The 27,128-nt window shown below is 39.0% G+C and overlaps 1 protein-coding gene and 1 long non-coding RNA gene across 2 annotated transcripts in view; both read right to left on the reverse strand.

Moving 5' to 3' along the window:
• Positions 1–2,690, reverse strand: part of smarca2 (SWI/SNF related BAF chromatin remodeling complex subunit ATPase 2) — a 40,776-nt gene extending 38,086 nt beyond the window's left edge. Inside the window, exons 1-2 of the mRNA XM_008419373.3 lie at positions 2,558–2,690; positions 226–486 (exon numbers count right to left, since the gene is read on the reverse strand). Of these exons, the coding sequence (XP_008417595.2) occupies positions 226–459 (234 nt within the window). The 5' untranslated portion in view covers positions 460–486; positions 2,558–2,690. The remainder of the gene's footprint in view (positions 1–225; positions 487–2,557) is intronic.
• A 4,778-nt stretch (positions 2,691–7,468) lies between these two features.
• The window catches only part of LOC103470733 (uncharacterized), a 50,549-nt gene continuing 30,889 nt past the window's right edge, over positions 7,469–27,128 (reverse strand). Inside the window, exon 2 of the long non-coding RNA XR_534524.2 lies at positions 7,469–8,572. This is a non-coding gene — a long non-coding RNA (uncharacterized LOC103470733). The remainder of the gene's footprint in view (positions 8,573–27,128) is intronic.

Below are 27,128 nucleotides of genomic sequence, written 5' to 3' on the forward strand. Positions count from 1 at the left end.
ATACTTGGCTGTTATGAATTACAACATTTAGCTTCCCTTTGGGATAAATAAAGTATTACTGAATAGAAGTGACAACAATCACTTGATAAAAATCTAATTTAGCAGAAAATTTTACTTTATTCCACAAATTGCATCAAAATAACTTGAATTAGATTCAGAAGTTTTGTCAGAGCAACAACAAAGAAGTGTTAAACTCTCTGTGAGGCAGTAGCAGTGACAGCCGACCTTATGCATAGGATACATGTTGTCCTGAGAGTAATCGCTTTGTCCCTGGGCCTGCATGCCGTGCGGTGCGTTGGGTGTTCCTGGTCCAGGACTGGGGCCCATCATGCTGTGAACAGAACCTGGTGAGGGGTCAGGTCCAGGGCTGGGGCCCAAGATGGGCCCTGGGGACAGGCCTGGCCCTGGTGACGGGCCAGGATGGGACATGCCACCTGACGTGTCTGACGGAGTGGACATCTACCGGACTGAGAGGACACCAGTCAGCTGAGGGGAATAAACAACAAGTACTGGATTTTAGATCAGGTAAACAACGACGGGAAACAAAGAAAGGAAAACATTTTACACTTACTATTTCATTTTTGTCTATCTTTTATATAAAAACATATCTTTAGATATTCAAATTTGAAATATTGTGATGGAACTGGGAATAACTCTTCTAATGGGAGCATTACTAAGCTTCCAAATACTTTAAAATAGTTTGAAAATCACCTTAAACCTCTTCCATAGTGGACAACAATAACAACAACAACATAAATGATGTTCTTCTATCTTAGTTGGTGAACACCCACTTGTGTTTATTCAAGGTGATCCCAAGGTATCATAAGCCTGGCGGGCTGTCAGGCTTTTCTTGTGCCCCCGCCAGGCTGAGCATTGTTTAATTTATTATAGGTTTTTTATACACCAGTAATAGTGAAATGGTTGGAAACAACCTGGCAACACAGTACGGTCAGTATATGATCACATCAGGTCAGGTGTCTTTTTTTTTTATTTGAACTCTGTAACCACTTCCTGTCTTTACTGGTTTACATGGCAACAACTTCAGTGAATAAAGTGACAAGTCGCAGTTATAGGACAAAAAATGTCCTGTACAACAGAAGTGCAAAAAATTATATTGATTTTGTTTGTATTTTTTATGCTTGTCTTTTTTAAAACTTTACAGATTGATCATATAATGTCTTCCAATTACACATAATTAGTGGGCATTCGTCCTTACCGGACTTTGTAACTTTTCTGGGGGAAACCCTGAAACCGGCAAAACTCTGGTTATTATGACAACCGGTGATCAGTAATTCAAGTTATTTGATCGTAGGAACCTGATTGCTCCAATTTCTCCTTCTAAAATTCTGTAAAAGCAGGAAAGGTCTCCATTTTGACTTTTTTTGTGTTCAGTTTAAAACAAATCATAGTGTGGAGCCAGTTATGTGTTTTTGTGTAGCTGAAATGAAAGGAATTTGTTGTTTTTTGTTTGTTTTGTTTTTGTCTTGCTTTGTCTTTTGTGGGAGCACAGAAGAGAAATAATGAAACAAAAATTACAACAGGAAAAAAAAAAACAGGCAGTGTTTCAGCTTCAGAACTGCAAATTGCAGAATCCTGATCTGGCAGATGAAAACTGTCATCCTATTTCAGTACAGCTAAAGCTAAAAGTACAACACCTTCATCTGTGATTCATGGTTAAACTAAAACTGTGAAGGTGAAAATTTTAATTTGATCCAAGAGGATTATTAGTCACAACAGATTTAGTCTCATCTTTCCAGTACGGTTCTCTGGGGCATTGGCCCCTTTTCACCCCGTCTAGAACCGCCCATGCCATAAAGCTACCTAGAAAAATACAACGTAGGAAACATTTAATTAAAAGCCGATCTGAAGTCCTGTATAATGCTTATTGCTGTCTTTTCCTGATAAAATGTTATTGTTTAAAATAAGCTGTCAATACTGAAAACAGATTTTTCGGTACAGTGTAAAAATGACACCCCCGGTTCGTCCAGGTTAACAACAGCAACATACATAACAGTTCAATGTTTTATTGATTATCGGACTGAAATGCACACTGGTATTGCCTGGCGCAATACCAAAATATAAAGGTGAAAGTTAAACACACAACGGGTTCTCCGAGACATTCCTGTACGGTTACATGACCGTTAGCTGGTGAACTATCACCATGAAGAAGAAGAAGAAGAAGAAGCGACTCTGATTGGATCATCATGGCTTCCCCTAAAAAACTGGTGGCCATCATGTGCAAGACAAAAATCAAACTTAAAATGAAAGTCGGGCTTTTGTCAGCGTCGTGCCAGCACCTTTAGAGACTTAATGCAAGTTAAATACGACGCTCAGAAAGACGGGGCCTCGCAGAGCAAATAATTGAGGCGATTTTAAAGGTGTTTGTTTGGCTCGAGCGAGAACTTAGCTAGCAGCTAGCTAGCTTAGCCTGCTAGCTGTCGTTTCGGACTGCTACCCTGTGATGTGTTCCGTGTCACAAAGTTTGGACAGTTAAACGCCGCGCAGAGTTATTAGAAAAGCGTAAAGATAGAAAAAACAGCGACGTGAATTATTTTACCTTTCAGTTGTTGTGAAACCGCACACTGTTAGAAGGGATTACTGCAACGTTTCTTCAGAAATATGACGGGTGTCTAGAAGTTCACTCCCCCCTCGGTGTTGTTTTGCTGTCATATTCAGTTTGCTCCAGTCTCACCTCGTCGACACTGATTTGTCAATGTCACCGGAAGTTCCGCCTCCCAAGGCTGGTGATTGGGTGAATATCGGTCAGTCTTTGTTTTGTTTATATGGGGCGTGTGCCTACTCTATTGCCACTTATTATTGGGAATTATGGCTCTTTTCTGAGGTCTGGATCTACTTTTTCTGTTTACACTCGTTTGGCTCTCAAAAAGGTACTAAGATTTTTTTTCAGTATTTATATTCAACACGTGAAACTCTTATGCAGACTCATTACACAATAACTATGTTTAGTTATTCAAGTTCATCTGTTGTCTTTCACATCCTTTAGGCGAGTGGTGGTATAAGCCCTACCCATCATAGGGCAATTCACATGTTTATTTTATTGATAATTTCGATAATTAGCTGTATTTATTAAAGTAAGAAATAATCCAAAATTGACCCAGGAATTATGCTGTGGCCCTTTACTTTAAAATATCATTGTTTAACCAGCTGGAATTTCACAAAACGCCGTATCCACATCAGTTGGAAGTTGAGTGGAAGGAAAAAATGCAGAAACAACACAGAAAACATTACCCTTGAGGCTATTGTGAAAACCTCAGAAGAGGTTTAACTGAAGATATGGATTAAACCATTAAACCATTCTAAGGTGTTCACATGTCGTGATGCTCAGTTCTTTGGGTTTTGTTTTTTTTTACTGAAATCCTTTTCTGTTTGTTTGTTTGCATAGTTGTTCACACTACTAATTAAATCCGACCGCTTCTGAATTAGTTCCATGGATGGCACAGGTTGGATGTTTTTGGGTGTGAAAAGATCAGAACTGGCTCATTCTAGGGACAAGTGCTGCGAATTAGCTGTTGCTATTGCACCATGATGCTAACATGGGACTGCTGTTTCATTCAGTTTGTCTATGTAAATGTGTGTCTGTCCCTATCAAATAAACTTTGAAATAAATTATGCTGTGAAAAAGTCAGATACTGGTTTCATATGAAAAGGGCTGCAGTGTTGCTCACTTCTCGCTTTCTTCTACTAACAAACTTCAAATGTAATTAATTTCCCAGCATAACTCGACACCAGCTCATACTTTCAAACACTAACATGTTTTTTGCAGGTATTTCTGGATTAAAAATCTTAAATTTCAAGTTTTATTGGTCTTAAGAAATAATAATTAGATGAAATTTGTGCTTTCATTGCCACATTGTTTGTCGTCAAAGGTGAAGTTTTGTAAGTGAATGTACATATTTTAGGCTAAATGTGGCACCTTCTAGGGCTGCACAGTGGCGCAGTTGGTAGAGCTGTTGCCTTGCAGCAAGAAGGTTCTGGGTTCGATTCCCAGCCTGGGGTCTTTCTGCATGGAGTTTGCATGTTCTCCCTGTGCATGGTGGGTTTTCTCCAGGTACTCCGGTTTCCTCCCACAGTCCAAAAACATGACTGTCAGATTAATTGGCCTCTCCAAATTGCCCCTAGGTGTGTGTGTGTGTGGTTGTGTGTCCTGTGTGTCTCTGTGTTGCCCTGCGACAGACTGGCGACCTGTCCAGGGTGACCCCGCCTCTCGCCCGAAACGTTGGCTGGAGATGGGCACCAGCACCCCTCCCGACCCCACTGAGGGAAAAAGGGTGCAAGAAAATGGATGGATGGATGGGTGGCACCTTCTAGTTTATGCAGGCATTTCGTTAGATGAACACTAGATGGCAGCACTGATCCACAGTTTAAAAATGGGTTCCGCGCGGCTCTGGAGTTTAATACCGAGTCTTTATGAATAACACGCACCTGAGCTCCAAACAAACAAGAGCCGAGTCTGAAACTATGTAGCTGGTATTTACATATCAGTAAGACTGATTATAGCATTGTGGAGTTCCAGAGGCTCGGCATGCAAATTAAACAGAAGTTTAGCAAAACTTTATTTGCATCATTTTGACATCAGAAACTGTGTTTTGATTTCATTATGAAAAGATAAAAGCTGTTTTCACTGGATATTTGTTTGGTAAACCTCAACAGTCGTATAATAATAATTATTATTATCATCATTATCCTGCTTTATTTCCCCCTGCAGCTCAATATTTGTTTGCAAATGTACGAGTCTCATTCAAATAAATCAAATAATGTTGGTTAGCTTAAAGAAATGTGTATTCAAAATATTTCTCATCATTCACTCTGAGAAATACCTTTAGTGTAAACATGTGCTGTCATAAGTTACCTTTATTTAAAGTGGAAAAAAAGGTGCATTTGCAGCAACATGAGTGAAACTTATTTTTTAAATTCCGTCAGAAGAATTTGCAACGCATCATTTATTATTCAAAGTGATAGTTTGGCATAGTTTGTGGGTGAGCCGTGACTCTGGGATGACCTGGGAAGACGCTCAAAGGCTTCACCAACCTCATTTGACTAAACTCACAGGTCAATGACCAAAGCTCATTTGAACTTTGATCTTAACTTCCCCTCCTTAACAATTCTCTTCTTTCTTATGTATCTACAGAAAGGATGCACAGAGGGTTCCCAAATGTAAATTTTCCCCAAAGTAAACAAATCGAATCAGCTTCGCGGTTGCAGCCGCCGGCGTCTTTAGAGTCGCAGAGCCAGGAAAGGGCTTGGCCGCAGTCATTTGTCAGTGAAAGAACTAGTGGTTGCGGCTTCCATTCACCTTGAAACGTGCCGTAAAAAGTCTCCGGGAAGTCAAAGGCATGACATTTTATTCAAAGGGAACCGGCGTTTTTTAATGGATGGGTGGGACAATGGAATATTCAGGTACAAAGACGACGTATTCTTCTTCCAAAATCCTGTTTTATTCATGTGGAACCTGAACAAATCAACTAAAAACTGTGTGTTTTTTTATTAAGTGACTGCATTTTAAGTTTACACTTTTTAACCACTAAAAATATTCAGTGCAAATTATATTTTTGGCAAAATGCAAACAAAACTTTTCTTATATTTATTGCAGCACATTGGCATGTGGTTTGGTGATTTCCAGTGGATTGCTTAGTTGTGTCAAATCAAAATAACATTTTTAAATGTATGTCAAGTATATTCAAATGTATTCAGCAATGTTTCATAAATGTTTCAAAATGTTACTTTGACTGTGAAGGAGAAAATTTGAGTTTCTGATTTTGTACAACAATAACTGACAGATTTTAGCATAAAGTTTTTTAAATAACATTGATCTTTGTTCATAACAATCTTATTATTTTTGACCTTTATTATTTATGTACATTTACATATTTACACATTCTAAAATATTTTAGGGGTGTACTTAAATCACCTTAAATATACATATATTGTGTTTATTTAGAAAACTTTCTTTCCTACTTATGTACAAAAGGAAAGAATAATAAAAGCAACTTCTTTTCTAGAAGAATGAATGGAAACTTCCTTCATGGTAGCTATAAATGATATAATCACTAATAAAATCCTGTTTTTCTCCCATCAGACAAAACTAAAACATTTGTGACAATGTAAAAGAAAGAATTACATATTTGCTGTCAAATGAATCTGTTATTCCTGACTGAAATTATTAAAGAACGACAAAATAAAATTATTTTACATTCCGTGTTAATGAAGATATGAAATGATTTGGCCTTTTTTGATTATTCCCTCTCAAACATGTCGTGTCTCTTGACAGACGGCTACAGAAACACAGACATTGATGCACGCGCCGCCGCCGCGCGCTAATCTGCAGGTGTGAGCAAACAAAAGGTGAGCTATAATTAGTTTTACATGTGCCACATTTGGCAGCAAGCTGTTTGCTTTCCTCTGTGTCACCTGAGCTTCCCATTTGAATAACCAATGCTCACATTGCGGTGCGCTTATTATTTTTCCCTGAGTTTGATGATGAAGTGGCTGTTTAAACAGCAGCGACAGGCAGCATGCTGGTCACACTGTTTGAGTCCATTTCACAATCCTTTATACGTTTAGTGTATAGTTTATGACTGATATTAGTAAGAATTATTATAAGCTGACTTAAGCTCCAGTTTCCATTTTGCCTTGTTTGAATCTTTAGTTTTATATCCTGCAGATAAAAGGCTGTTGGTTAAAGCAGAAAAACTGTTTACAGATGGTGGATTTGAAAAGTGGTATATTCTACAGCTCTGCTGAAAATCTGTCTTGTTTCTCTGAATAACGTCGATTTAGTGTATTATCAGAAAAGGCCTGTCACAGTAACGCATGTTACTGGATGATCAATTGTCCCAGAAGTTATTGGTTTTTGATTTTTTGCAGGTAATGACATAATAATAATGCAAGAACACACTCTCAAAGATCAATAAACTTTAAATTCCGATTAACATTTAACACTGGAGCTGGAAGACATTTTAAATATTCAAAATAAATAAACAACAGAAACAAACAATAAATAAAATTATATTTTGTAAACAAAAAGGACTACTTGAGACCAAAACACCAGACTGAAGATTTTTGTCATCAAGTTTTTGACATAAAAAGAGAAAAGTATTTATTTATTTATTTATTATGCTTTAAATTAATTGATTTATTGCTTATTGCCACAGAAATACACCCTGCCAGATTTAGATATCAGCTCTCATTACACTAATATTATCCAGAATTGCACAAATATTAAAAAAAAAAAAAAGTAAAATAGTCCTGCCAAACTGCCATACTGGGGAAAAAGATCAAACAAACAGCATCTGGAATGTTACAGTGTTGGTATCCTAATCAATAGATTCCATAATTAAATCAATCAATCAATCAATCAATCAAATTTTATTTGTATAGCACATTTCAGCAGCAAGGCATTTCAAAGTGCTTTACATAATTAAAATAAAAACATAACGTGACACTGAAGAAACAGTGATGGCAACTTTTTAATACAAATTTTATGACATTTTAAAAATTTATAAAATTGAACTAAAATCCAAAACCAAACCTAAGAGCTAAATTGATGACTTTGGTATCTAAATATTTTTAATTTCCTCATTTCCACTTAACAGTAGTTTTGCTTCCATTCAGTTGTCAAGCAAATTTTGAGTCAACTTTAGAAATGTCAACACTGCAAAAACACAAAATCTTACCAAGGATTTCTGGTTTAGTGAAAATATGTTAGTTCCCTTGAATTAAGACAAAACTAACCTAAAAGTAACATAACATCAATAAATAGGAGATTGTTTTAAGTAAATAAATCCTCAATATCGTTGAAAAGCAATATTAATTCAGATTATTTCACTTATCTCAAGTCGTTACCTAGCAACCCGAGCCCAGCCAGCTCGTTACCTAGCAACCACGTTCTAACTCCGTTGGCAGATTATTTCACTGACAACATGGGGAAATTTGGCTTGTTATAAAAAATGAATTTATCTGCCAATGGAACTCGTATATTCAACAATATTAAGGAATTGTTTCATTAAAAATGAGCTCTTATCTTGCTGCAAAGTTACTTACGAGTAAATTTTGTCTTATTTGTCTTGGACTAGAAACAAGAGTAAAAATTTTCGGTAAGGTTTGGTGATTCTGCAGTGGGAAAAAAAGGTAAAAAAATAACTGAATTAGGAGATAATACGATAAATAACCATCCCTAATCTGGCCACTGTATACAACTGTATTTGGGATCCAAGTTTAAACGTCTGAGCTCAATTTGCTGTAAGATTAATAACTGCGGTTCTTTCAAATCATCTGTCTGAACCAGAAAGATTGCTGCAGGTTGTTTTTTTTGTTTTGTTGGATCTCCTGAAGCAAGTGTTTGCTATTTCTCTCTTTAACTGCAACTCATGAAAGCAAAACTCCAAGCAGATTTACAGGCGGTTGTCCAGTGCCTTCCTTCATCCTTCCACCTCGGTTCCTCCATGTTTGCAAAAGCTGCTTTTGGAGGACTCTCCGGGGACCGGCATCTGGTCCAGAGCACCAAACAGCACCGAGATCTTTTTCCAAGATGGTGCGGGGGCCATGTCGGAGGCTGTGAAGAAAGGAAACGCTGTCAGAGCAAGCCGCTTTGTAGTTGCCTTTGTTGCAGGTGCCCTGCCATTCACTGTTAGTGCCTGCTGTTTAATATTACAACCTGCTGGACATCTGGTGGCTGTGGCTGAAAGAAAGCAGCAGCACGATGATGACCCTGCTTGATAATATTCTCTGACAGATAATAACAGATGTTGATTATTAACAAATGATAAAATAAAATTTCAACTAAGCCTTTGATGGTTTAACAAGTCTTGTTCTGTATCCTTTATAAGAAGTAATGCTTATTTTCTTATCTAATGTTTAGTTTTCTGAATTGACTGAGCCAAATTTTATCTATCTAGCTCTAGCTAGCCAAGCTAAATCTAGCTAGCCAAGCTAAATCTAGCTAGCCGATCTAGCTAGCTACATCTAGCTAGCCAGATTTAGATCGCTATCTAGCTATTTAAAATAATTGTCTCCCATGTTTGACCAGGTAATATAACAGCCAATTTGGATATATACTGAGCTACTTATCTAGCTAGCTTGCTAGATCTGGTTAGCTATATGTAGCTAGTTAGAGATGCAGCTACCTAGCTAGCTAGATATTAATAGATGACTAAGAATACCCTCTTTTTGAAAGAGGCTATACAAAGAACAAAGCCACATGATCTATATCTGCACACACTGAGTGATAATTTAGAAATTAACAACTTTCTGCAGTAAAATGTCAGAGGTGCTTATAAAGTAGCCAAAAACTGTACTCAAGTAAGAGTCCTTCAACATATTTTAATAAAAATTACTAAATTAGAATTAAAAAATGAATGAGGAACGCACTCAATGCATTTTGCTGCAACATTTTAAGGCATGTATACGAAAAATAACGGCTTCTGGAACTTTACTGGCGTCTATAATTGAGTTGTGTCCTCTTCTCACAACCCGATGGAACCAGAGAAAACAGATGAAAGCGAGCAGGACTGGATAGTTTGGTTCTTTTTATCCAAATGTGTTTCCAGGCCTTTCAACTTGTAGCAGAAGTGAAGCAGAAAGCTCAAAGCCAGCATGTGTTTCAGGCTTGTCACAGTGAGTCGATGGGGGGGTGATGGAGTCAGCCCTGAATACCTGCCCATCGTCAGCGCTCAGTCCGCATCTGTAAGCTGTTAGGACCACTTCATCTCTAACAGATGCACAGGAGTGGGGTTAGTGGTGTTAAGGACTTAAAAAAGAGGCAACATGTCTGTTTGTATTTGGAGAATCAGGTATCTGAAGGGGGAAAATGCTGTCTTTTAAAACGTGGTATGAGGTTTGTATGGCGATTTGGATGGATTTTTTTTTCCACAAACAAAATTCAGTGACAGTGCTCCTGGATCTCATCTATTTCTTTTTTTTTTCCAAGTTCATACCCATAAAATACAAGTGAGGTTTTGTTTCAACTTAACTTGAAGCACCATATGTTTTAGTTACACAGTGAAGCAAGTGTTGGAAACAGTTTGGTAGGTACTTTCAGAAAAATACTTGGCAAATAAAAAGGTGATCCATCATCATTCACCATTCATCCTGAGTAAAATTCAACCTGCAAGATAAGCAAATCACCACAGAGTGGCTGAAGATCTCAGACAAAATCATAGATCTTCTGACGTCTTTTCCAAGAGATTCAGCTGTTATAATACATCATGCAGCCTTGGTAAGAGAAAAATACTCTCTGTCAATTCCAGAGTTTTAACATGTAAATATTCTGATTCTAACCTGATGTGAAGAAAACCAGGCATTATTTATTTAGAAAGGAATGTGAGAACGCATAAAGCGGAGACTGACGGAGGTTCTTCCCTCTTGCGGCAGGTGTAGAAACTTAACTATAAAATAAATAAATAAATAAATAAATAAATAAATAAATAAAGCAGCAAAGAACAAAGTAGTTTTTTTTCCCTGTAGAAATGCCAACAGAAATGTGTTTACAGAATTTAACAGAAAAACACTATAAATTACGCAGCTGAAACTAAATCTCCATTTGTTGCTCCTTTAGAGCGACTGTTAGCACCGTAGCAGAGCTAGCGGCTTCAGGAAATCAGAAACATAACAGTTTAAATATAATCACAGCATAATCTGATCCCTCAGAAGTTTCCTGTTTACAGTCAGTTGTTGTTTTTGTTAGAGAAATAGCTAAGATTTATAACACCAGAAACATTTCCAGCTATTTTAATATAAAGTCAGAGTTAGCACTGCAGCGTAGCTCGTGGCTACAGGAAGTAGCAGTTTAAACCTGTCAGGAGCCGTCCCTTGATTGGACTGTCGATCTTTTCATCCTACTGTTGTAAAAAGGAGAGAGAGAAAGACTTGAATATGACCTGAGTGAAACTAAAGAACTTTAAATAGTTATAAAATACGTAAATCTTTAGGATTAGAAGAGCGCTTGCTTTCTTTCAGCCATGCTCACAAATTGAACACCACTTACAAAAAAGAGAAACAGACAATTGTCTGGTAATATCAAAAAAACAGCTGAAACACTGGGTGCCTTTAAATCTCAACTTAAAACCCACCTGTTTAGAGTTGCTTATGGCTAAATTAGGGTTAGAGTGCGGGTTTTGATGTCTTCCATGTTTTTATGTCTTTAATGTTTTTAATTTTTTCTTCTTTCTTTTCGACGTTTTAATGATGTAATGTTTTTTGTTTTTTTTGTTTTTATTTTTATTTTGTTTTTTTTAATTTTTTTTAAATCTCTCTCTTTCTCACTGATTATTTCTGTTTTTATTTTAATTATGTAAAGCACTTTGAAATGCCTTGCTGCTGAAATGTGCTATACAAATAAAATTTGATTGATTGATTGAATTGTCACTAATCTCTGTCCAAAGATACATTTTCAACCTGATTCAGATCAATCACATGTATCTTTATGAAGCATTTTCTTTTCCTCTTATATCTGAAAAAGCATTTTAAAAAAATGTTTTCAAGACAGATCACAGCTCAACAGGTTCGTCAGAGATCTGCTCACCCCTTGATGCTTGTACAAAATTAACAAACAAACCAGAATGTGATATTTTGTGACTACTAAGGCTGCGTTCACACTGCAGCCTAAAGTGACCCAATTCCTATTTTTTTGACGTAATGCGACCTGTATCTGATCTTTTCATGGCAGTGTGAACAGCACATGTCGGACTCTTTTTCGAATGTGACACATATCCGATACGTATCCGATTCAAATGCGACCATAACGTTCACACCGTATTCATCCAAACTGAACGTCACTGATACTCAACAAATCTCACTATTCTGCGTCCTGATTCACGCAAGTGGGAAGAAAAACAACAACTATGACGGACTATATGAGGATTAAGTTGTTAATTTGCTGCTCTGGTTGGACAACAACTTCAAATATATAAGCTAAGCTCCACCGTTAGCCTCCATGTTTACTTCCGCAAACACTGAGCTCTTCTTCTTCTTATGGCGGTTGGCAGAACACTGAGAACGATGACGCTATAGCGCCCTCTACTGCGCATGCGGGACACTTCAGGTCGTTTGCCCGTTTACACTGCAGAACACATACAGGAAGCATTTACTGGCAGTGTGAACGGTCCTGGCAAAAAAATCGGAATTGGGTCACTTCAGGCTGCAGTGTGAACGCACCCTAAGAGGGGCTTTGTGTAAATAATCTGTTAGAACCAGTAAACTGTGAATTATCCTGGCTATAGAACTGCATAAAGGGAAAACGTGGTTCCAGCACTTTGAAACACTTTGTTGATTACAGAAGCAACGTGTCTTTTAACTGGGGAAGATTTCAACAAAAGATGTGTTGAGCAACATGACAGAAGTGATAGATGACGGTATTTTGCAGTGTTTTTTTCAAGTGGGTTTTGACCTGCGTGTAAACTCTGCTACATTTGTACCAGTGGCGTAAACACAGGGCAGGCAGGTGAGGTAGTGCTCACCTGTCGTCCTGACAAGTTAGAATACTAACAATGAGACATTCTGTCCAATTGATGGGTATATAAATTTATTTTCTGTATAATTTTAAAATGTTTGTGGCCAAAATCCCTGAAATTCACCTGGATTACTGATGCAGGAAGTTAGCACATGCTCCCTGCTGGCTCTCTTTACGTCGCTAAGTTTGATTACATGCTTACGTTCCAGTCTGCCTAATATATCCCGTGAATGTGTGTGTGACATATATAGTGTTTCTGATGGGACATAAAGGTGCAGTGAAAATGCAGAGGGTGATAAAAAGTACCATGCCACACTGACAGGGGGCAGTGCTGAGCTTCATAGACACAATGGAAACAGGAGCTGAAGACATAAAGTCGGATTAGGACGAATCCAGAACAACCTTTCCTTAAAGCGCATCATTTCTAAAGTTACACAGTCAAAAATAAACAGCAATAATTTGTTATTTAGCTGTAACAAAAAAATCAGGGTTTATTTTCCAAAGTCATATTTTCACCATATGTTTTATTCATCTATAAATGTCACAGTTTCAAACTGAATGTTGAGCATCACACTATATTGCTTGGTGTTGAATATTTAGTTCTAAGCTAAATATTTAGCACCAGATTAAATATTTAATTAGCAAACTAAATATTTTGTTAGAAGCTAAATCTTAAGCACCAAGCTAAATATTTAGTTTGCAAGTAAACTAGCTTACAGATAAATAATTAGCATGAAGCTAAATATTTTTGCTCAGAGTTAAATATTTAGTTAATATGCAAATTCATTTGCCAAAAGCTAGAAGTGGAAAATATGGGGATTAGAAATTTACCCCCATTTTTCTCTTATTGCAGGTTAAATAACTCAAATCACTGCTGCAGACCTGTTTGGTGATTATCATGAAAAAAATCTAATTTGATTTGTATAAAACTCTCTTATTTTTGCTTAATAGTATAGAAAGCATAATTAAAAGCATTTAAAACAACTTAATGTGTCAAAATTTAATTATAAACCTCTGCTTTGGGTTTTATATTTTTGTTTATCTCTCTGAACCGATTTGACTCGTCTCTGATTTTATTGAAGTTTTTACATTCTAGATTCTAAACAGGTTTATTTCAGTTTCATAATCATTTTTTTTCCCACCATGATCTTCTGGAAACGTGCTGGATTTATCGCACGCAGGTTTCCACTTGCTGTAATGCACACCGGTCTTAATAGCGTGTGTGTAAACAGAGGATGATATATGTTTTGTCAGCCTTGTGCAGTTTGACAGCTTTCAGGGCTTTAAGCCATTACTCAGGTGCGGACAGACAAGTTTCTGACAAACTGGATCAGATTCGTCAGCCTTCATCTTTTCACTCGAGACTCAACACTCACTTTGGCAGAACAATGCGCGAGAAAAGTGTTTATATGTTGAATTCGAGCCTGTGGTATTTCACCTGGCGCTGCAGAGGAAAGCTCACTGACAGCGAGTGGCAGCCGCCCTTCACTGCAATTAATATGCGACTCCTCTGCTAACAAAGCGCTTGTCAAAAAGTCCAGCCTCCCAATCTGAGGCCTTTCTCAACACAAATCCCTCCCCCTCTGCACCACTGAAAAGGCATTTTTTCTCCTCTCTGTTTCAGAGCTGTAACTTTCTAGCCAGGAATCTTGTGACGACTTGCTCACCATCAGGCTGGCGTGACATTTTTGTCAGGCTCGTGTTTTGTTTCGGCACTAAGCTTTCACAGAATTGTGTGAAGAGTCTGCGGTTGTTTCTTTGCTCAAACTGCATCTCCTCCGTCTGCAGCCTCTCCATGAACAGGGTAACTCTGGACGCTGGCTGCCTCATCGAAAGGCCCGGTCCACACGCAGCCGGGTTTAAAACGATGACTAACGAGATATTTGTTCCTGTAAAATCAATCAATCAAGTTATTTGTATAACATATTTCAGCAGGGCTGCACAGTGGCGCAGTTGGTAGAGCTGTTGCCTTGCAGCAAGAAGGTTCTGGGTTCGATTCCCGGCCCTGGTCTTTCTGCATGGAGTATCCATGTTCTCCCTGTGCATGGTGGGTTTTCTCCAGGTACTCCGGTTTCCTCCCACAGTCCAAAAACATGACTGTCAGGTTAATTGGCCTCTCCAAATTGTCCCTAGGTGTGAGTGTGTGTGTGCATGGTTGTGTGTCTCTGTGTTTCCCTGCAACAGACTGGTGACCTGTCCAGATGACCTGTCCAGGTGACTGTTACGCCCCCAAGGTCTAGGGGTCCAGGGACGATAACATAAAATGTGTCCAGAGGAACAAATGGTGTGTAAAATGATTTATTACAAGAAAGTTTTCCAAAACAATACAATTTAACCCAACTAATGCAAAACAAAGGGGTCAACAAACTAAAGAATATTAAGTGCAAATTAAAGTTACAAAAGGGTCCAAACAAGTCACTTCAAAGTAAACTCAAAATAACCCAAAAGGTGAGGAAAGAGCACACAAAGGGAGCACCAAGCCTCCCAAACAAGATTCTAGCTTGGCAAAGCAATCTAAAGCTGTAAAGCTACGTAGCAAAACAAGCAGAAACAAAATAGTTCAAAACTGCCACAGCAGTTGTACAAAATGGTTCAAAACAAACTTCCCAAGCAGTTGAAAACACCAAACATGCCAAACATGGGGGACAGCTTCACAAAACCTCTTCCAACTAGCTGCCCCCCTAGAGGAAGGATTCAGGAGCCCTTTATAGGGTGCAGGTGGGCCTCATCAACATCTGATTGATTGAAAAATCCTCTGCTGGTCCAATAGTGGAACTGTTCTCCGACAGCCTTCAGACCAGCCAATCAGGAAGGTGTGCTCCCACAGCTGAATCTAACAAAGGAGCCTGCACAGCCTCAAGAGGCCAAGGGCTGTAACAGTGACCCCGCCTCTCGCCCGGAACGTTAGCTGGAGAGGAACCAGCAACCTTCCCGACCCCACTGAGGGACAAGGGTGAAAGAAAATGGATGGATGGATATTTCAGCAGCAAGGCGGTTCAAGGTGCTTTACATAATAAAAACACAAAATTAAAAAGTTATAAAGAAAACACCATGCAGTCAACAACTGAACAGACATTATATTTGGAGGAGCTGTTACTAAAATCATCCAATAAGTTGGTTATGGTTCAAAAGCAGCTCAACAAGGAGTTTTAGTCTAGATTTAAAGGCACCCAGTGTTTCAGCTGTTTTGCAGTTTTCTGGAAGTTTGTTCCAGATTTGTGGTGCGTAGAAGCTGAATGCTGCTTCTCTATGTTTGGTTCTGGTTCTGGATGCAGAGCAGAACCAGAACCAGGAGACCTGAGAGGTCTGGAAGGTTGCTATGACAACAGCAGCTCTTTAAGCCGTTCAGCGATTTATAAACTACCAGCAGTGATTTAGAGTCTCTTCTCTCAGTGGAGGGACTGTAGGACGGGGAGATGTCCTCTACAGCTTCGTCCACACCTGATTGGTTGATGAAAGGTTTTCATCCACACAAACCCGCTGAACTACACAAACTACACAAAACACCCAGCGTTGTTTTAAACATCCCTCACCAATAGGGGGCAGTGAAGAGCAAACATAAAACCTGTATCTGCCAATCACAATCCTTCACAACAACCAGAGGCTGAACTACTTTTAAATAGAATATAAAGTTAATAAATCATGAAACAATCGACTGATGAAGCCAGATGCACTGAACAGCATTTAGCCTCCATATTGGAGAGGATAGTTGGTGGAGAACAGCCGACCTCCAATCACTCTTTCTCCTTTGCAGCTCAACATACTGAAGCAGTTGGGCTTAAAACAAAATAAGCGAAAAGCGTCTGAACAAACGTAAAAATCAGCAGCTTTCTGCTGGCAGCCATCTTTCCTCAGAACTGCATCATCTGTTGCAGACTGTCATGTGTTTACCACCAAATCTCTGGTTTCTGAACGCAAAGGACAATTCACAGATCTTCACTTTGGCCGGAGGTTTTATTATCTATCATTTTTAGTGATATCAAACAGAGACTACATGTGGATGAAAGGACAAATCGCATAAAAATCTGTTTGGTTTATCAGCTACGGACAAGGCCAAAGTCTGCAGACAGACATGTTGGGTTAGCCTAGTAAAAATCTGGTCATGAACGTTTTTCACTAAGCATTATTGCTAAAAAGAAAACTTTTGGAAAAGATTTCCAGAGATCCCCCCAAAAATAAACCAAATAAAGCATAAAATGTTTCTGCTACATCCCCTGGTTTTCCATGTTTGACGTCTAAACAGACCTCTAGTCTTACATTTACACTAAGTTCAATTAAAGCCCTAAACTCAATACCGGCCAAAGGATGAGAGGCAGGAGCAGGCATGCATTTTTAGAAAAACTCAACATTAAAACTCTCCAAGCCTTCAGAGGGGAGTTGCTTCTTCCATCTTATGCACAAAAAAAAAGTGAATTCAAAGCCTGCGTTGCTCCACCATTCATCTCCTGACAGGTCTCCACTCAACTCTGTTTCTTTTCTGAAAAGACATGAACGCCATCTTTGCGAGGCCTGCTGACATTAGTCACTTTGATTCTATTTTTATTTTGACTCAAATAACACAAGCTTACAGGAAGGAACATCCCTTTAAAATCCACCCGAAAACCCAAACATGCCTGAAATTGTCAGAGTGATGTGTTTTCCAGAGGTTTTAAGTGTACAGCTGGGATAAGTTTGTTCAGGCAAATTGCTGCATGAGCCCATCAGTGAAATGTAGACGGGCCTGGCCTGCTGCCAGGAGCGCAGGAGGCCCAGCGCAGTCATCAGGAGGAATCCGATGTGCAGTCAAAGGAGCAAAGAGGGAACAATGATCCAACCAGAGGAAAGGCTTTGATGAAAGAAAGTCAAATGTGTTTACACTGACAATAAAACTGAGAAACAAAAAGACAAAAACTTGAAATTCAGGATTGTTTGGGACGTTTTGGACAAACGTCTCAAAGTTCTCACAGAAACTTAGAGGTTTCTTTCTATTGAAAGCCTGAGTGGCAGTTCAGAGGATGCTGCAGTTGTTAGGGTGCTGCAGTTGTTAGGGTGCTGCAGTTGTTAGGGTGCTGCAGTTGTTAGCGCTGCAGTAAGATCCTGGACCCAGTCAGGACATTCCTGCCTGGAGTCTCCAGGTTCTCCCTGTGAACAGGTGGGCTCCCTCCAGGTACTCTGGCTTCCTCCCACAGTCCTAAACTCAGGCATGTCACAGTTAAACCCAAAACTATTTACACCCTGCAAGGCTTGTCACAATGTTACTGCAACAGACGATCATATTGTTGTTTTGAGACCATTTTCAAGTAATAGATCGCTGATGATCGCGTAGGGATAATGCAAGAACACATTCTACAGCTTTAAATTCTCACTGGAACTCAGAGACATTTTAATTATCCAAAATGAATAAATAAAACAAGAGAAACAACAAATAAAATGAATGATAAAGTCTCTGTAAACAAAATAATCCTTCAAGAAGAGGGCAAGTTGAGACCAAAGCACCAAACTGTAGACTTTTGTCCTCATGCTAATCTTAGCTCCCTCCTTTTGTCTGCCAATCAGAAGTGAGATTAAAGCTGTCTTCACACCTGATGGTCCGGAAGACTCGGTTCGATTGAGGCCATACATTAGTTTCATTTCCAGCAGCTGCGGTTCGTTTTCTCACTGCACCGCGTCAAACGAGCCAAACCCTTTGAGCAACCTGTTCCCCTGCCCGCCTGTGGGGGCGCTGCACCAAGAGCCACCGCAGGAAAAAAACTTCTGAAGAAGACACTGAACGCAACATTCTTCTTCACAAAATCTAAACAAAATGGAGTAGCGTCAGACTACAGCGGTTGTAGTGTTTCTCTTTTGTTTTTTAATAAAAGAAGACGAGCCATTTCTCCCGCTCGCGCTAGAGTCGCGTTTGTTTTGGTTGTGTTTACCCAGAATGCCCTGCGCTGTAGTTCACTTCCTGCTTTTGGCGCGGTCTCCGGTCACATTTGAAACGTACTTAAACTGAACCGAGGCGTCGGTTTTTGGGTGGACCAGAGTTCGCCTTTTTGCCCTGCATCAGTCTGATCTGGAGTTCATGTAACCCCCGAGACTGGAAATAAGAAAGACGGTGGATGTTAGCTTCTGCAGCGCCGCCAAGATGGTTTCAAGTATGAAAAGGTATGTTTGGTGTTTGAGCTATTAAAAGAGCTATGAGTGTTTTTAGGGGAGGATTTCTAAAAACAGTCGTAGGCGGTTGTGGGCCAAACCCCTGATGTTCTGGGGCTCCACTCCTGTTACTTTATTGAACTAGAAAAACGTCTGGATGCCTGGATGAAAATCAGGATTTATGAGATTAGCACACTGTGTCCTCAATTCTCAGGCAAGTCTTATGTTTTGAGGATGATTTTTATTAATCATTTGAATCAAGACTGAAAAGCCACCTGTTTACATTTGAACCATAATTAATGGGACGTATTTTGTGTATTGATGTTTTTGATGATGCGTCCCACAAACTGGTGACTGCATGTTGCTTTTGTGACTTTTTGTTTTTGTTTCTATGCTGTGAAGCACTTTAAACTGCCTTGTTGCTTGAAATGTGCTATATAAATAAACTTAATTGATTGATTATCACCACCTCCAGGGCTCTTTCCTAATCCGAAACATTGTAGAATATAACAGAACTGGAAGATAATGGATTCCTGCTCGATTCTTCTCTTGGCAGCTAAAATTCATAATTTTTTCCTAAGTGCTTGAGTACATTTTTTACCACATATATATATATTTTTTACTTCTACTTGAGTAATTTCTTGGCGGCCACTTTTTATTTTAATTGAGTTGAAATACATTGAAGAAGAGCTATTCTTTCTTGAGTGTAGTTTTTGGGTTCTCTGCTGCCTCTGTGATTGAATTAATTAAATATTCAAGTTTATCCAGCTTGGAGTTTGAAAATATGCCTAAAAATGACGATGATGTGGTCAGAAATACAGTCTCTGCATTCACATAAGTAACGGTACAATAATTTTGACATCTTTTATAATAGCACAGATCCTTTATTTGATCCGTTTATTTCAGACAAACCTGCAGAGTTTGGTCTGTGCCTCAACAGGTCAGAGCTGCTTTGTTGGCAGATCAGATGGGATTTCCATGCCATTCAACAGGAAGTGACTTCTAAATGTGGGAATTTCTTGGCATCGTCAGGACAGTGAAGAACATTTAATCACAGGAAAGAAAACAGATCAGCTTCTGTAACTTCAGTGGGGCATGACTGGCTTGTTTGGTCTATTTTTTCCCATAGATTTCCAAAGTGAAAGCAGAAGTCAGCACCTAGAAATGAGTGTGATGATACTGCTGGTTATTAGCTGTCGGCCTCCGTCCCGTCTTGTAACTCTGTACTTCTATTGCTCTGCTCCGGCTAGACCAAACTTTCCTTATCGCGTTTCACAGGAATTAAATCGCCAAGTGAAAAGCTCATGGAGCGTTTTCTTTTTGAAAACTGTACAGCTGATACTTAGAAACCGCAGGAATACATTTCCAATGCTGTATTTGACCCAAAAAAATATTGTTTGGAGATCATGAACATGTCCATGTTTGTTATATTTTTTGCATTAACATCATTCTTGGAGAATGAGATTTCAATCTGGAGCTCCTTTCAGAATTAGCTGTTTTAAGTTTGTCACTTTAAATCCAAATGAGCTGCAAATAATCACAACTTTTCCACTCGCATGTAAAAATGGCTGAAAGCAGATGCTTTGAAAAGTAGAAGTGGAGCCTCCTGCACAGCCAACAAGAATGGAGCAAATAGTTTCTGAATGGTAAGTCAACAACACAATCCTCCGTCTTTTCCAGCAGCCATTGTACAACTTATACAGCGGTATGATGCATTTGTATCCTAAGAAAAAGATTTATATAAGATATATCTCTAGTGAGATATTAACATATATTAAAAAAAACACAAAAGCTTTATATTGTAGCCAAAACGGACCAGAACATTATTGGGAAGGAATGTAAAGCCTTTGCAAGGTAACGCAAAAGAAAAAAATATCCTCCGTTGCCCCAGTGCAGTTTTTTCTCAAACCTGTGGTCCATGGGCGCCTCCTAGTGGTTTGCAAGGTACTACATGCAAACGACTGTTTATTTGAAATGAGGTGAGCTCAAGAGTGTGACGCATGAAGCTGTTTTACCACAGGATTGTGGTTAAAACTAATGATGGATAAAACCGAGTATTAATGTTTCGTTCACAAGTGATTTGATTCTTTTGAACGAGTCCCAGCTGGTGAGAACTGTTCTTTGTTTTTTTTATTACTCTGCTTGCATTTCAACTGTTATTTTTATTTTTATTTAATAACAAATTTAGTCAGCAAATTAATACAACTGATAGAAATGGGTTAAGTTTTACAAACAGAAGATGATTTTCTTGTTTCTGATGAAGCAACTCAGATCTACACTGCAAAAACACAAATCTTACCAAGTATTTTTAGTCTCTTTTCTTGTACAAATATTTTACTATACTTGAAATCAGACCAAACTAACTTATAAGTAACTATTCAGCAAGATATAGGAGCTTATTTTAAGTAAGTACTTCCTTAATATTTGTGATAAAGTACCAGTTCCATTTTCAGATCAATTTGCTTATAACAATACATTTTACCCATAATCATATGTAAAATATTTTTGCATAGTCCAAGGACGTTTTCATCAACATTACGGAATAATTTACTTAAAACAATCTCCTGTTACTTCTAAGTTAGTTTTGTCTTCATTCAAATGTGCTAAAATATCTTCGCTAGAAACAAATCCTTGGTAAGATTTTATGTTTTTTCAGTGTTTTCTTCGGTTATTATGCTTCTAAATTACAACACTTGGTAGTGAAGAACAATTTCTTTTTTTAATTTAATTTGTTTGACATTATAAAGCAAATCCACACTTTCAGAAACTGTAATTAACATAAAGTTGTTCATTATTTTATCACATTTACCAAACATCCCCACTCTTCTCATTAAGACGAGCAAAGAAGGCACCAGCAACCGAGTTAAGAAACTAATATTTCCTTTCCAGGTTGTGGCAGAAACTCGCTGCCACCTTCGTTTTTACCTCTGGGTGTTACCTTTAAAATCTTCCCAGCTAACATGACTTAAGAGGGAACAGGTGGACCTCCTTAAGCCGCAAGAACACAGCGAAAGCATAACAAGGCCCCTGTGGTTTCCCTAAGAGTGCCCTCATTTACAATACAGACCAGCATGTATCAGGGTTATAATCATTAACAAGCAGTTCAGCAGGAGTTCACTGTGCGCTGTGAGCCTGTGGAAGCCTGTTCTGGTCGGGATATTTTGCTTTGTCCCCTGAAACCACACGAGAGACTGACCAAATGTTATGGTTTCGCTGTTTCACAGAGCTCAATGGGAACTATTTCCTTTCACTGGAGGGAGAAATCAAACGAGATAGAGTTGCAAAATGATGGCTTATTCCTCTGCAGTTCGTCTTGCAGCTAAAGCCGGGTGCTGAAAATTTCCCCTCAGTGGCAGAGATTTAATGTGACGCATTAATGTGTTAATCCAAACAACGCAGAAAAAGAGAGAGTGGGAATCCAGCCTGACTGGGCGCCGTTCGCTCGCTTTGCCCCAAAATAACGATTAAGGCTTCTATCAAATATCACCTTAAGCAGCGCCGGGGCGTCACGCTGTCTTCCAACCGCCTCAGAGCGACGGAGAAACCCGATCACGCTGCGCTGGGGGAGGGACCGGCCAAATGTACAAACCTGCTCAAACGGCAGGTCTCTAACGCCACAAAGGCAGAGCGTTCCCGTCTCTACCAATCAATCAATCAATCAATCAAGGTTATTTATGTACCAACAGGGCAGTTCAATGTGCTCCACATCATAAAAATATGAAAACCGTTATTAAACCAGCAACACGTTACAATTTGACGAGTGACATCATCAGAATCATACACATCAAATGTGTTATTATGCGGCTCTATGCAGGTGAGTTTTAGATTTAAAGACACTCAGTGTTTCGGCTGCTTCGCAGTTTTCTGGAAGTTTGTTCCAGATTTGTGGTGTTTCTCTGGATCTTTAGTCCTCTAATCCTGGAGATGTTCTTCAGGTGACAGAAGGCTGACTTTGTAACTGTCTTTATGTGGCTCTGAAGGTTAAACCCAGATTTCATCCTGAACTCCAGTTTCCAGCTGTGATAACTGAAGCTAGATCTCGTTCCTCTTCAGGTCCAAAGATAAAAACTTCAGTTTTGTTTCTGTTCATTGTTATGGGATTGAAAAAATAGCCATAATTTTGATAATCCTAGCTGATCGCATAACGTTTGTAGACCTCAAAACTTTAGACTTTTAAAAGGTTTTACACAATCACTGTTCTCTTAAATGCATTAGCTAACGCAAAAACATTTTTATACAACCTTTCAGACTGATATCCCTTTTTTTGCTTGTAAATTGCAAAAGATGAGAAAAGTGACTTTTACATTTGGTCAGTGTTAAAAACTCCTGAACAAAGGAGACGGAAACCTTCTTTGAGCGCTCAAACATCCCCCTGCTGGTGCGACAATCACCGTCTGTATGATTGGCTAATCCTGAAATATGCGCCTGTGACTAATGGTGCAATTTAGCAAGAAATCAGCTCCAGTTTCAGCCGACTTTATTGACACCCTGGCATGATGCAGATGCCTTCGGCTGTAATGAATAAGCGCAGGGATACTACTGGGTTCGCCTCTCTTCCTCCTCCTCCTCCTCCTCCTCGTCTTTCAGCGCCGCTTTTGTGCAGGTGATAATGAAAAGTGCCAGAGAAGCATGTAACTGGCCCTTCTCACCTGCTTGGCACTAAGGCAAGCTGTCATGTCAACAATGATGCTAAATGGGAACACTTGAGCTGCTTCACGTCTTGTTGTTTTTCAGGGCGAGGTGCCTGGGAGAACTCTGTTTTCTTTGCGCGTCCTCCGTCTTTGATAAACGGGAATATTGTATCTTATTTTTGAGCGAGTGCCAACCTGATGACATTTTGCTACAGAGGGAATTAGCGCAAAGCAGCAAGAGCGGGGTTTGGTGTGCTTTACTGCACAAACACAACATCAGTCATCCTCTGAATGTGGATCTGTGAGCCATCGCCACGGTGACGGCAATCTGAAGGGTTGTTGTTTAAAGAGCGGGCAGGATAACTGGTGCAAAGTGTTCGGTAAAGAAACCCCACAGTTTCAACATTCACAGGAAATGAGTCGCTTTACTTTGAAGGGACTTAAGTCAATATTTGCATAGTTGCACCTGTGGAATGAAAAACTGCAATAATTATCATGTCAAGTTGGTTCAATACCTTCAGGTTGACTAACTTCACTGAACCATGTGGAAGCAAAATAAACAATGTTACAATAATAGCAGCTGTTCAACATTAAATTAGGCATCAACAGCCGCATGTACGGAAAAATACCACAGTCACACAAATGATCATCTCATTAAATAAGTAGCTATAAGTCTAAATTATTCAAATTCAAACAAACAAACATGTCATAGAATGGATCTAAAGTATTCGTTCGGGCCGTTGGAGATAAAGAAGGAACAAGTTTCCACCAAACAATTCAGAAATTTTGAGAATGAACTCAAAAGATTTCTGGAGATTTCAGAGCTCCAAATATTGAAAATTTGCAAGAAACAACCCAAAAATGTTGATAATGATCTGAGAAATTTTGTAGAGGTAATAAGGAAATTTCTGAGCTTGAAAAGTTGAAAGGGAATACTCAGACATTTTGAGGATAATCTTCAAAGTTTTCTAGAAAAAAATCTGATATTTTGAGATTAACCTAAGAGTTTTTTGTAGAAAAAAGTTTCCAGATTTCAAACTCGGAAAGTTTCCAAAAGTCAAAAACCTTTGACTTTTCTAGAAAATTCCTGAGATTATTCTCAAAATCTTAAGTTTTTTTCTAGCAAATGTTCAACTTTTGAAACTCAGAAATGTTCTTGTTTAGAAAAATTCTGAGATTTATCCAAAAATTTCAGAGGTTTTGGCCTGGATATCAATCCTGTCCAAACTGCATGTTTTAGACTTTACCTGTTAATGAATTGATTCCACAGATAAAAAAAACCTATTGTTCTAACTGTGCCCTTCACAAAATAGACCTAAAATCTTATTTCTAGGCCTAGTTTACCTATTTTAAATCACAGTGTCTGATTTTGTCTCGGTTCAGCTGCTTGTGTTTCACTTGGGTTTGAAAATTGCCAAACAAATAATGTGGAGATGAACTGAACTTTTTCCTGGTACGAGATTGGACCGTTTATAAAGCGTGAAAGTTGTTAAAAGGAACCGGATCAGCAGCACGGAGTCCGTCGCACATATTCCTGAAAAGCTTGAGTACATATTTACACTAAACACACACGGCTCTGGACCACAACAACAACTGCAGCCACCTGTTTGATGCCAAATAGTAAATTCTGACGAACGAAACGGTATCCTTCATAAAAAGCTGTTGCATAAATACAAGAAAAACTTGCACTTTGTTTATTCTCCTATAGATACTATAGGATGGCTTCTTCTTCTTCTTCTTCCTGCCGAAACTGGAAAATGGCTGCAATAATCTTCAGCTACATCCTGAACACAGAACGACGGCTCACATTAAGCTGTCGATTACATCTCAGCAGTTGCAGAACCGAACTGTCCGAAGCGACGGATAAAAACATCAACAAGTGACGCTGATGAGGCCAGAAGGCAAATAGGATCAGAAGTTGATGCAAATCAGCTCAAAGTGATACAAGCTGGAAGCATCCGGAGACGCTTACAGTGACAGACGGCTGTTTCCATGTGATGATGTCAGGTTTTCATTTTATCTCAGCTTTTCTTAATGAAATATTTCCACCTGCCACTGTTTGTGTTTTTGATCCTGGCTGAGCTGCTCCTGTTGGGAGTCGCTCCTCAAACGGTTTAAAACCAGCCGTGCTGTTTACTGACACTGGATCCCGCTTTATTGGTAATGTTAAGTACCAATATGAAGTCGGGGGGCCGGTAACGACCCCCTGGGGAAAGAAGCACTTTGGTAAATGGGCGAGATCATAAACTGCCGAGTAATAAAGTGCTCCAGCAGCTGCAGCGCTCTGCTGACAAACGGCCGTCTGCTGGCCTCAGAGCCGCCGCCGCCGCTCCTCATCCTGCTGCGCCGCTGCACTTTGCATAGGCATCACTTTGGGTTTTCAGGAAGTACATGCACTCATCATCGATTACTGACGAGAACATGGGCTGTTTTTTTTTTGTTTGTTTGAATAGTGACAAAGAAAAAAGCTGATTTCTATGAACGACATTCATTCATAACTAGTAATAATCTTTAATTGAAATTCATAGATGCTGCATTCTCTACACTGCAAAAACACAAAATCTTACCAAGTATTTTTGGTCTAATTTCTAGTGCAAATATCTTAATACACCTACAATTAGACAAAACTAACTTAAAAGTAACTTTTAAGCAAGATATTGAAGCTTGTTTAAATAAATGATTCCTTAAAATTAGGATTCAGTTGCACTGGCAGATTATTATTTCAGTTGTATCAAGACATTTTTCCTTGTAATAAGTGAAATAGCTAGTACTTTTTCATCAATATTAAAGAGTTATATATTTAAAACAAGCTCCTATTTCTTCCAGAAAAGTTACTTGTAAGTTAGTTTTGTCTTGTTTCAGGTGTACTAAGATATTTGGACTAGAAACTAGACCACAAATACTTGGTAAGACTTATTTTTCTGCAGTGTAGAAGAGCTACGATGCTGTGAAGGTCCCTCAAACTCGGTCTGAGAAAATAAGTCTATATACATCTGGAGGCATAATTTTTATGCACAAATGATGGTTTTCGTCTGGGTTAATCGCTCATCGTGATATTTTCCTGATTTCTCTCCTGGTTTGTTGGTCATTCATATTTAAGGCAGTCTATCATGGCTGGTGTTGATAGACAACCAGTGGAGCAAAGCCAAACAACATGGACGCAGGTGTTTGTGTGCCTCCTCTGAAATCTGAGCAGCCATCTTGCTCAGGTCCTGATCAAAGTGAAAACCCGGACTGGGGGAATTTCTTTCCCCATCTGCAGATCAACGAGGCAGTTTATCCAAAAAATTGATAGGATGATGGCTTTAGGATAGTTTGGCGGTGAGATAAAGATCGCGGCTGTACATCAAAATGTTAACACGGTTCTACTCGCGTGAGCGTGTGAAACAACGCGCCGTATCTCGGTCCCTCTATCGGCTCCATCAGTATCTTATCGGCCTGGTCGCCGTCACACATTCTTCTCTGCACTTCAGTCATATCTACCTTGGTGGTTGTTGGTGGCGATAGTTTATCGTATGCGATCTCTGCGCCCGCACGCCGGTGGTGGAGAGCGAAAAGTTACACAGACCTGACTGAAGTTCTGGCTTCTTTAGGATCCACACAGAATTACTGGAGGAATATCGCGTTAGTTATTTAAAACAACGGAGATAAGTTCAGATTATCCAACATTAAATCTGGAAATGACACCAGGGGAAAATAAATACAAAAATTTTATGTTTAAATACGGACATTAAAAATGGTAACTTTTCATTGGTGGTGACAAACATCATATGTGGAGAACCTCAATCCTGGGAACTCTCTCGTTTACATATACATGCTTTGATTATAATATAATAATTAATAAATTCAAGTTAAGAAATACTTTATTAACCCCAAAAGGAAATTAAATGTTGCTGTAGCTCATATTAATTCAGATT

The sequence above is a fragment of the Poecilia reticulata genome, chromosome 9, assembly GCF_904066995.2.
Source record: "Poecilia reticulata chromosome 9, P_reticulata-male-v2, whole genome shotgun sequence".
Lineage (NCBI taxonomy): Eukaryota > Metazoa > Chordata > Actinopteri > Cyprinodontiformes > Poeciliidae > Poecilia > Poecilia reticulata.